The sequence below is a fragment of the Nerophis ophidion genome, linkage group LG17 (assembly GCF_033978795.1).
Source record: "Nerophis ophidion isolate RoL-2023_Sa linkage group LG17, RoL_Noph_v1.0, whole genome shotgun sequence".
NCBI classification, from domain to species: domain Eukaryota; kingdom Metazoa; phylum Chordata; class Actinopteri; order Syngnathiformes; family Syngnathidae; genus Nerophis; species Nerophis ophidion.
Window position 1 is genome coordinate 3,810,476 of NC_084627.1, and position 12,178 is coordinate 3,822,653.

General features: G+C 38.6%; 1 protein-coding gene across 1 annotated transcript in view; it reads right to left on the minus strand.

Annotated features, from left to right (window-relative positions):
- The window catches only part of myo1hb (myosin IHb), a 61,815-nt gene that overhangs the window by 12,015 nt on the left and 37,622 nt on the right, over positions 1-12,178 (minus strand). The window contains exons 12-18 of the mRNA XM_061875761.1: positions 9,767-9,886; positions 8,070-8,137; positions 7,878-7,983; positions 7,715-7,795; positions 4,243-4,334; positions 4,083-4,177; positions 1,863-1,909 (exon numbers count right to left, since the gene is read on the minus strand). Of these exons, the coding sequence (XP_061731745.1) occupies positions 1,863-1,909; positions 4,083-4,177; positions 4,243-4,334; positions 7,715-7,795; positions 7,878-7,983; positions 8,070-8,137; positions 9,767-9,886 (609 nt within the window). The remainder of the gene's footprint in view (positions 1-1,862; positions 1,910-4,082; positions 4,178-4,242; positions 4,335-7,714; positions 7,796-7,877; positions 7,984-8,069; positions 8,138-9,766; positions 9,887-12,178) is intronic.

Consider the following 12,178-nt stretch of genomic DNA (forward strand, 5'->3'; position numbering starts at 1 on the left):
TGTCCTCTGCAGTTGACCCATCCCCTTGTTCACCCCCTGGAAGCTGAGGCGAGCAGTGGGCAGCAGCAGTGGCCGCGCACGGGAAACATTTTTGGTGATTTAACCCCCAATTCCAACCCTTGATGCTAAGTGCCAAGCAGGGAGGTAATGGGTCCCATTTTTATAGTCTTGGGTATGACTCGGCCGGGGTTTGATCTCTACTGATCTCAGGGCGGACACTCTAACCCAGGGGTCGGGAACCTTTTTGGCCGAGAGAGCCATGAAAGCCAAATATTTTAAAATGTATTTCCGTGAGAGCCATATAATATTTTTTAACACTGAATACAATTAAATGCGTGCATTTTTAAGTAAGACCAACATTTTTAGAGAATATTAAGTCTCTTATTCTTTTTAATAACGTTGTTATTGGAGCAGTACATCTCTGATGGTAGAGTGGCCGTGCCAGCAACTTGAGGGTTCCAGGTTCAACCCTCGCTTCCGCCATCCTAGTCACTGCCATTGTGTCCTTGGGCAAGACACTTTACCCACCTGCTCTCAGTGCCACCCACACTGGTTTAAATGTAACTTAGATATTGGGTTTCACTATGTAAAGCGCTTTGAGTCACTAGAGAAAAAGCGCTATATAAATATAATTCACGTCACAATATAATTCACTCATTCTAAAGCTAACCAATAATAAATATGATACTTCTTACCATTAATGCGACTTCTTGAACAGGTGCGATAGAAAATGGATGATTGGAATAAAATGCATGAGAATGTCTTATCTTTTGAACGTTATTTTAAACACTGTGATTATCAGCGGAATTATTCATTACTTATCGTGTTAAGCAATGTCAGCTAAGATTTATCTGAGAGCCAGATGCAGTCATCAAAAGAGCCACATCTGGCTCTAGAGCCATAAGTTCCCTACCCCTGCTCTAACCACTAATCCACTCAGTTGTATAATATTGGGATATAGTATATCATGAAAATATTGCATTATTTAATATTAAAACATAACAAATGGAATAAAAATCATTCATGTTCTTATTTGTATTATATTCATTAACCATATTAATATCTTAGCCATTGGACCGGGTCCCATTGTTGGGCCGCAAGCACTCCAGAGAATGCCGCCAAAAAATGTTTCTCAGCTGTGGGTTGTAGCGGTAGTCAGTTGCAATACGCTTTCCCACCACATGTGGCAGTAATGACAATATTCAAACAAACAGAAGACGTTTGTAGCTAAATTCATAGAAAAAGTTCTTAAGCGCAAAAATAATGACTAAAAGGTTAAAGCTATATGTACTTTTTCACTTTAATCTTATTGACGGTTTAGTAAGTAAACATATTCATTATCAATTTAGTTTGTTATTTAGTTAAATGTATTTTTCATCAGTCATTTATGAGTCCCTTTATAATTATATAGCGCTTTTCTCTAGTAACTCAAAGTGCTTCACCTTCTTATGCAGTTTATTTGATTAGTACTTATTTTTCGAATCAGCTTGACCTAAGTCTAAAGTTTACATGTTAAATAAATAATAATCTTTGTGATTAACACATGGTTTCATATCAAGTGACAGGGATTTAAACTGTAAGTAGGTTAGAAATAAGTTATCAAATAGGGTTCAAATCAAAAGTAAGATTACTAATTCAGTGTTAATACTTGAGTGAGCCACGAGCCCCTTGGTAGTGTAAAAGTTGGCACCAGAGCTTACTAAAGTTAAGAGACCCAATATTACATTATATTTACTATTTATAAATAATCATTAATTTAAACATAATGTCCATAGTATGTTACATTTTGGACAATAAATTCACCATACCATTAAACATGAATTAATTACCACTGTAATATAAAAAAATGGTTAAGAAATTACCTCTTTTCCATTTTGATACAAAAGGTCGTTGTTTTTGTCCAGAAATCCTGAAAAACATCATGTTAGACTTAAATTAGTAGGAGAGGCCAGACGGCTTCCCGACCTGAGTGTGGCGGTGGAGGTACGGTATGTGGAGGGGGAGTGGCCTGCGGGCTTGTCGCGGAACAGGGTGTGCAAGGACCGGTCTCGAAGACAGCGACAGGTGAGTAGATGGCCCAGGTGGGCATTGATATCCAATCACCTGTTGTTGCCTTTATTAGCAGCAGACTCGGCAATTGGAGTAGGAGCCAGATATAGAGAGACAAACTGAGAAAAAGACCATTTGCTAGAAAGCAAAAGCTTAGCATGACTTATAAAAATAAAACAGTGCTGTAGCCGGAAATCCGGGCTCTCGTGGCAGTATGTGGTGGTCCGCAGAACCCACTAGAGGGCAACCTCTACAGTACTCTTGCGGGACAATTCATTAGGCACCCCTGCACATTCTATTTTATATCATATTTTGTACATTTAAAACACTTCCTTGAAGGTCTGCATTACATGTAACAGGGGTTCTTTGGACACAATTTTCTCATAAATTATGTTTGACAGACCATTTTCAAGCCACTTTTTGTTTTGTGGGCGGTCTTATTTATGTGCCTACACTTCGATAGTGACTAAGTTGGAAATATCTGTGTTAGAAATGGATGTGTACGTACGAGCCAGACTGCCCCAAAAGAGAATAGCGAAAGAGAAGGAGCATGTAGACTACAGCGTCGGACTACAATGGCAGACCCGTACAAAGCCCTTTGGGTAAATTTATTCCATACTTGGATAAATCACTGAAGTCATTGGTGCAAAAAAATTTCACAGGTTGTTCCAATTCATAACGGCTTGTTGGGCGGACGCATGAAGGAAGGCAAGATTGTTTTATAAATATCCCCGCATTGATTCAACAGATTGATTTCCAATTTTCAGGACTAATGTAAAACCCACACACAAAAAAACAGGTACAAATAGGTAAGAAAAGTTGGTTTTGCATGATGCGGCCCCTTTAATAAGATCAATATAGCAGCTAATCAGTAAGCTTATAAGCATGTTTTTCCCCCCTAAATATTACCCTTTAACTAGATGAGGCAATTCCTTAAAATTGTGTGTGAATGCTCCAATGCTGAAGTTGAATTGAAATCCTGGATTTTTTTTTTAGCATTGTTCAAATAGAGCACTCTATTCACAAACGAGCTGAATATTTTGAAGTTTGAACGGTTCGAATCAGATGAAAAATGTGGGATTTGTGGAACTTTGAAAAATGTCCCATTGATTTCAATGGGAATTTCCCCCAAATTTGGGAATTTCAAGAAAAGCAGATTTTTTTTTTTAAAATGGTAAAAAACTTGAATTGTCTGAATGAGTTGAAATGGTTGGTGTTGGAATTTTTCAAATCGGTCGAGAAACGTTAATGTAGCAACATGTTGTATTGAGAAAGGATATTGAGAAATTCCTGGAATTTCGGGAAAACTGGGAATTGTTCCAGTTAGAAAAAATCAACTTTGTTTTTTTGTCGTGATTAAGAGGAATGTTTTTACCGTAGAACGGTTTAAATGTGTTGAAAAATGTTAAAAGGAGTAGTCGGCCAAAAAAAAAGGGTGGAAGTAGAGATTTTGAAAAACCAGGAATTCTGGAAAATCCTGGATGTTTTTGGAGCTTGGAAAGAAGGTATTTAAAATTTCCAAGATGGTGGAATGTGTTGAAAGTGGAATGGTTTGAATAGGTTGAACAATGTGGAAATGGTGGAAGTTTGAAAAATGGCTAATTCATTTTGAATGGGAAAAATGTCCCGGAAAACAAGGAATTCTGGGAAAGCTGGGAATTTGTCAAGGGAAAGCCCGCCATTCCCGAAAAGGCTGAACAGTTTAAAGTTGGAACGGTTTGAATTGGGTGAAGGTAGTGAGTGCCAAAATCTGGAGAAAAAGAAGATAAAGTTGAAGAAGTTGAATAAATAGATGAATTTTGGTGTAAAAAACCATGTGTGTGAATGATTTGGAGCATTCACACAAATATCCTACAGTGAACTATAACTGAATATAATAAAGGAAGAGGATAGGAATGCCTCGGGATCGCCCTGGAGGAAGTGGACGAAGTGGCTGGGGAGAGGGAAGTCTGGGCTTCTCTGCTTAAGCTGCTGCCCCCGCGACCTGACCTCAGATAAGCGGAAGCAAATGGATGGATGGATGGATTTCTCACCCACTACACAGTATGTGACCTCTCCAGCGTAGTGCAGCAGGCGGAAGTCTCCTCTCTCCAGTGTTTTCCTCGTCCTTTGGTCGGCAAGTTTGTGTCTGGAGGTCAACAATTTCAGTACGAGGGTGTTACTTGGACTGTAGGCGTCATAGCAGAAGCTTACGTGACAAAATGAGGGTGACCGCCGATCTCTTCCTCCATTTTCTCCAGCAGAGTGAGATCTGTGGCCTCGCCGGGACGTAAACACTCCTCATCCTTCACCAAATGGAGAAATACAACATATCTGAGATGTCCTGTGAAAGTCGAGTCAAATTTAGGCTGCATTCAAACTTGTGGTTCAGTTCTCTCTGCTTACAGTGCTTAGCCTTTAAAATCCAAGACGAGATGCCAATCGGTTGGGCTGAACATGTATGTTAGAATAATTGTATCTAAGTTATCAAAAACTTTGTGTTTCAATGAGTTCCCGGCGAGCAGACAAAAGCTTTCTTTAATCCTTCAAAGCAGAAGGCTTGTAAAACTCCACTGTATAGGATGGGAAGCAACTTGATGGTGTTCTATTTATTTGTTGTATTGTAATCCACAGAAGGATTTTGTCTTGACCCAAGAACTGCAAAAGAGGAGAGGAAGCGGGACCAGACTCCCCTCCAGGCGACCTTTTCTTTCAACTGTTTTAATAAAAAACGATGGCTGTTTACGACCCACGCTTCTTAGAAACAGCTCTTGCCATGTAATCAAGGAAAGTCCAAATAAAAGAGGAGGCGTACAATCTTCCGCCAGAGCATGATGAAAACTGTACAAGAGTAGAGCCCAGACATCTCTCCTCAACTGAGCCAAATGTAATTCTGTCTCTGTTTAATTCCTTGCTTCTTGTCTTGTTTAATAGACGTCATCAGTGTTTGAACCTGACAATGTACAGCAGATTATTTCTATATTTTGCTATATTTACCATTTTAGATTTTATTAAACATTTCCAATCTATATCTGCAAGGGAGAATCAACACTTTCGAGATTGGTCTTTTCTTGTATTTTAGTGAATTAATTTACAAAAGGCAAATATGGTCGGCTATAGGCTACTAGGAGATGGCAGCCACACAACAGCTAAGCACACAATAACAACCAAGCTAGGTATGCGTAAAGTGTCCTTAATGAAACAATAATGCAGTCTAAAACATAACATTTGTCAATAGAAACGAGTTGCATATTACTTACAGAAACAAAGTCTTGAAGGCAGAAGCGCATTTGAAAGCACCCGGTAACAAACGTGTCCGCATCATTCAACCTATTGCGTCAAGAATTTAACTTAACTAATCATTTTTACCACTGGGTATCGCCAAAACAAACAAATACGAATCCACTTCAATCTAAAGACAGCAGGAGAGTCAAAAGGTTAGTGGTTTTCAATACCGACCATTGTTCTCAGAGTCATTTCGCTTGATCAAGCCTTTTATAACACAATAACATAATAAAAGTATGTGCAATGATTCGTACTGATATCGTATCGAGTTAAAATTGGTACAGGCCAATACTCAAGGCTCCAATTGTCACGGCCAGTCACACCAGGCCGTGCCTTATTTAGTTTCCTGGTGTGTGGTGTGGTGTTTTAGGTACTGTCTTGTGCTATGATTCCGTAGTTTTCACTTCATGTTTTCTCGTGTCCTGCAGCTGTTTCACGCCTGCCTTTTAGAGAAAGTCCCCGCAACCAGTTTTCTGTTTGCAATCAAGACTATTTAAGTTGTGTGGAGGCTTTCTTTCTTCGTCAGGACTTTGGCGATTGTTCATCATGTGTATCGTTTGTGTACACTTCTCCCGCTCTATGTTCTTACGAGTAAGTCTTTGCTGTTCTCCAGCATTCTGTTCGGTAACCTGATCAGTTTAGTTTTGTTCAAGCATGGCCTTCCCTATGCTTTCCGAGCCTTTACCAGTGGCTGCCTCCTGCTTTGTTTACCTGCACCCTCCCCACTCGGGTTCCTGCATATTGGCAACACGGCAACAACCGCTGTCATACAACCCTTGTGTGGTGTTTGGGTCTGTGGGACCCGTTTTCATTTTTCTATTAAAAGAAAAATGATATAATTAATTAATTTTTCAAACTGAGACTCACTGACTTTGGCTCATTTTCTGTGTAGAACATATATCAGAATACATATTTAATGACAACACACACCATACACCCCCCCTATACATTTCTACTACATATAATATGTCCGGGTCCACTGGACCTGGGGTAATAGAAGGGTGGAAATTGATGATCTGTGTAGCACGCACGCACGCACGCACGCACGCACGCACGCACGCACGCACAGCAGGCCTAGACAGGAGGAGGACAGAATGTAGGTAGACAGAACATCAGAGGGTCAAATGTGCGAGAAAATGAGAGCAGACCGTGTTGACAAGCAATGTTGCAACCTGGTGTGGGGACCACAAGTGCGGAAACACAAAAGAAGAATCCCTGCGGGATGCAGAAACTGGCAGAGAAATTTTACGTGAAACGTTCATATTTTTGTTACTAGCCAGCGTTTGTGGGTCCGATGGACCCGTTGCACTTTGTGGCTTTTAATGCCTCACAGTCAAACACTTTTATGTTAAAATACTGAACAGATGTTCACCTTATCCCAATTAACATCTGTTCAGTATTTTAACATAAAGGTGTTTGATTGTGAGGCATTAAAAGTGTTTGATTGTGAGGCATTAAAAGCCTCACAATCAAACACCATTATGTTAAAATACTGAACAGATGTTAATTGGGATAAGGTGAACATCTGTTCAGTATTTTAACATAAAAGTGTTTGACTGTGAGGCATTAAAAGCCACAAAGTGCAACGGGTCCATCAGACCCACAAACGCTGGCTAGAAACAACAATATGAACATTACACAAGGGTTAATAAGGTATCGGAAGTGAAAAAGTTGTATCGCAACACACCTACTTCTGACCAATTTTCTCTTAATTGTTTGTCATGTTGTGTTTTGTCATTTCCCTGCCTTCTCTTTTTTTTATGGTGTCTGTTTTCTTCAGTTAATTAGTCCCCAGCGAGGCACACCTGCAACATATCTCTACCTCTGAGTATTTAAGCTTGTCACTGACAGCTGGGTCCTGCCGGTTATTGTCTCCTGCACCTCCCACGTGCATGTGCCTGCTTCACTTTGTCAGTCCTGGTATGTTGTCTCTCCTTATTCCTGAAATTCCTCACCTCTTTGAGGTAAAGAGGATTTTGTGTTGGACCTTTTGTTGAGCTCAGTGCGCCCTGGCCTTTTCCCCTGCCGACCACTGAGGGACCTGCATTTGTTTGCTTATTCATGGTGTGCACTTCTGCCCCATCGCCTTTTGTTACACTTTTTGGACTTATTACATTTTCCCTTTTTGTAATTCTACCTTGCCTCCCATCTCTGCATCCTGGGGTCACCTCCTTGACCCATTCCTAACATGTCAAATAGAACACCGTTCCATGTCGCGTTGACTTTTGTGCTCAAGTGAACCACAACGGAGCATGAACGCTTGAGTCTGTTTGTTTGGTGCCCACCGTGGTTTGGATAGCCGCAATCAAATGAAGCGTACAAGTAGACAAAACACACCAGAGTTCCTTTTCAACTGTACCAAACATGACAAGTGTGATTGTGCCTTTGGACTGATCTTTACCAATAAGGAGATGATCCCTCGGTGTTTCTCCTCCACAAGGTCGCAGATGATCTTATTGTTGAAATATGGCACTGGCTCCCACTGTGTGTGTGCAAACGTCCATGATACGCTTCATCTACTGTGTTGTCATTGTTCATATACAGGACAGAAGGGCGTGACTGACCTCGATGCCTTCCGTCTCGTACTCCTCCTGCTCCGACTTCAGAGTCAGCTGGATGAAAAGTTGCTGAAGCTTCTCGTTGCAGTAGTTGATGCAAAACTGCTCAAAGCTAAAAACAAAATTTAAAAAATGGATACAATCACAGGTGTTAGGTCTCGTTTTTTTTTCAATTGGATTTGTTTTGAGGACTCTCACCTGTTCACGTTGAAAACCTCGAATCCATAGATGTCTAACAGACCGATCACCGTCTTTCTGGATGAATCCTAGGAATGTTTGACGGATCATTACATTTTATATTACGTACACAAGGCTATGAGGTTATGTCCATGGCTGCAGAAGTGTCATTGATGTACAGTGGTACCTTGACTTAAGAATGCCCCAAATTAAGAGTGTTTTGAAAAAGAGCTGTCTCTTGGCAATGTTGTTGTAGCTGCCAACAGACAGTTTTGAAGTAATTTCATTTATCTAAAGTGTTGTGTTTATATACCGTATTTTTCGGACTATAAGTCGCAGTTTTTTTCATAGTTTGGCCAGGGGTGCGACGCGTGTGTGAAATTATTAACACATTACCGTAAAATATCAAATAATATGATTTAGCTCATTCATGTAAGAGACTCGACGTATAAGATTTCATGGGATTTATCGATTAGGAGTGACAGATTGTTTGGTAAATGTATAGAATGTTCTATATGTTATGGTTATTTGAATGACTCTTACCATAAAATGTTACGTTAACATACCAGGCACCTTCTCAGTTGGTTATTTATGCGTCATATAACGTACACTTATTCAGTCTGTTGTTCACTATTCTTTATTTATTTTTAATTGCCTTTCAAATGTCTATTCTTTGTGTTGGGTTTTATCAAATACATTTCCCCAAAAATTGCGACTTATACTCCAGTGCGACTTATATGTGTTTTTTCCCTTCTTTATTATGCATTTTCGGCAGGTGAGACTTATACTGCGGAGCGATTTATACTCCGAAAAATACGGTACACATTTTTTGATGTGTATAAATAATTCTATTCAGAATATAGTTTTTTGTATAACTTTGTAAATATACGGTACGTGGGTTTATTCAATGGCAGAACTAATGGAGTTGAAATCAGTCTGACGTCAGCCAGGGTTGTTAAAATATCTAAATCTAAATGTAATTAACCATTGGCATTTATCCATGAAAATATGGAGAAGCTGCTGATGGTGTGTTTAATGGAGAAGCAGCCAGAAGGAGACACAGTAGAAGTCCAATCGCCAAGGTAAATGCTGTACATTATTATTACATTACGTCATAAATCTATTGCCGTTGTAGAATAAATGATAAATAAATGGGTTGTACTTGTATAGCGCTTTTCTACCTTCAAGGTACTCAAAGCGCTTTCACACTACTTCCACATTTACCCATTCACACACACATTCACACACTGATGGAGGGAGCTGCCATGCAAGGCGCCAACCAGCACCCATCAGGAGCAAGGGTGAAGTGTCTTGCTCAGGACGTGACGAAGTTGGTACTAGGTGGGATTTGAACCAGGGACCCTCGGGTTGCGCACGGCCACTCTCCCACTGCGCCACGCCGTCCCTAATAGCACATTCTTTTTTTTTTCATACATACGTATATATATAATATTTTTATCTAAAAAAAAATTTTTTTTAAAAACATGTTGCCTGTTACAATTGTGCTGTTAGTAGGTGCAAACTACAATTTAAACTAATTCAATTCATTAAAATGAGAGACTTTGATTTGAGATACAAGTGGTTTTAGTTAAAAGCGTCGTCACAGAACCAATTGAGCTTGTAAGTTAAGGTACTACTGCATTGTAAAATGTATTTTAATTACTTAAATGTCAGCATTAAAGAGACAGATTAAAAAGATAATGTACTTATTTTCGCACCATGTTTGCCAGCGATTCATTGATCTTGTTGACCAGCCAGTTGAAAGTGCGTCCATAGACAGCTTTGGCCAGGGCGTCCCTCGCGTAAACAGCGTGGTCCACAGAAAAGGGACTAAAAACCTTATTTGTACAGCAAAGAAAAGTGTGATTATTAATACCATAAAAACTGTGTTCCCACAAGACCAGGGGTGTCCAAAGTCCAGCCCGGGAGACATTTGCGGGCTGCAGCTATTTTTTTCAACAATGAAAATATCTTTAAAAAACAAAGACATGAAAAAGTGCCCTAAAAGAGCAAACAGGTGAAATGTAACGAGAAAAAGTTGCAATGTTGACTAACAACAAAGCTGCCGTGCGGGATGTTTTTTTTAATAGAAGTCAGTTATAAAAATAAAAAAAATTAATCATAAAAAATGCTGTTATGAATTATTGACCTGAAAAAAAAGGAAAATATTGCATATTTTGTGTTTGCTGTATAAAAACAAAGTTATAAGTTCAAACTTATAATAGATAAGTGGATCTGAAGATGATCTCGAGCAGGGGTCTCAAACTCAATTTACCTGGGATGCAGAGTCTGGGTGAGGCAGGGGCCGCAAGAAAAATGTCTTTAACTTTTTTTTTTTAAATGTCTTTATTTTTATTTTCAACACAAAATAAAATCAAAATATAAATGAACAAAATGAGAATTAAGTAATGTGAGGCAATGCAAATTAAACAATAAAAAAAAACAAATAACGGTTTGAACAGGTCTAGGTTATTTGGGATGGTTATTACTGACGGACAGGTGTCGCGGTATGACTGCAGTCAGGCACGTAAGAAAACCCTCGTCTCCATGGCAACATTTCGGTCGCTTTCACTCATTTGCCGCCTTTCCACTAACGCAGGGGTAGGCAACCCAGAATGTTGAAAGAGCCATTTTGGACCCAAATAACAAAAATCGTCAAGGGGGGGCAAAACGTTTCTCTGCTTTGATCACGCAAGTGACGTCAATTTTCGGCCCTCGAGAGCCACATACCACACCGTGATTGGTAGATTCCATCAGGTCCGCACACAACGCTGTCAAGCACCATTTCTATAAAACTCGCGGGTCGCACTAACATTAAACTTTCATATTAAGGTGGGGGCCGCAAAATAACGTCTGCGGCCCGCGTGTCTGAGACCCCTGATCTAGAGACTTAAAAGTTATGGATCCCCAAGAATTTTAGTGGGTCTTTTTTTTAACACGGTCATTACTGAAGAAATAGTAATGAATTAAAATCAACGTTGTTATGAGTTATTGACCTATTCAAGGCTCCAATTACTTCACATAAAATATTTCACTTTGAACATATTTGGGGTGAAATTATTGCATATTTTGTGTTTGTTTTTCCATAAAAAAACAGGGTTTTGACAAAAAGGGCATAAAATAAACATTTTAAAAAGTTATAGACAGATAAAGCTCCACTTTGTGTGAATAAAAAAAAAATCTACTTTTAAGTATTTTTGGGGGTAAAATATTGCCTATTTTGTGTTTGCTGCGTAAAAACAAAGTTTGTTTTGACAAAAAAAACATGAAGAAATAGTAAAAACGTATAACCGATAAATAGATCTGAAGACAATCTAGAGATTAAAGTGTTATGGATCCCCAATAACTTTAGTGGGCCTTTTTTTTGTTTTAAACAGTCATTAATCAAAAACATTATATTATATTCAAGTCAATGTTGTTATGAGTTATTGACCTATTCAAGGTTTACATTTTTTACTTTGACAATATTTGGGGTGAAATTATTGCATATTTTGTGGGTTTTTTTCATTGCAAAAACTGGCTGTTCAAAAAAAGGGCGTAAAACATAAACATTAAAAAAGTTGTATCAACAGACAAAGCTCCAATTTCTTCAAATCAAAATTTCTACTTTTAAGTATTTTGGGGGGTAAAATATTGCATATTTTGTGTTTGCTGTATAAAAATTAAGTTTGCTTTAACAAAACAAACATGAATAAATAATAAAAACGTATAACAGACGAATAGATCTGAAGACGATCTAGAGACTTAAGCGTTATGAATCCCCAATAATTTTAGTGGGCCTTTTTTTGCAAACAGTGATTACTCAAAAAATACCAATGAATTTAAATCAATGTTGTTTTGAATTACTGACCGATTTAAGGCTCCAATTACATCACATCAAATATTTTACTTTCAACATATTTGGCCCGAAATTATTCAATATTTTGTGTTTTTTCTCCCCATAAAAAAACAGGGTTTTGACAAAAAGGGCATAAAACAAACATTTTAAAAAGTTATATTGACAGATAATGCTCCAATTTCCTGAACTCAAAATTTCCACTTTAAGTATTTTGGGGTGCAATATATTGTATATTTTGTGTTTGCTGCATGAAAACAAAGTTTGCTTTGACAAAACGAACATGAAGAAATAA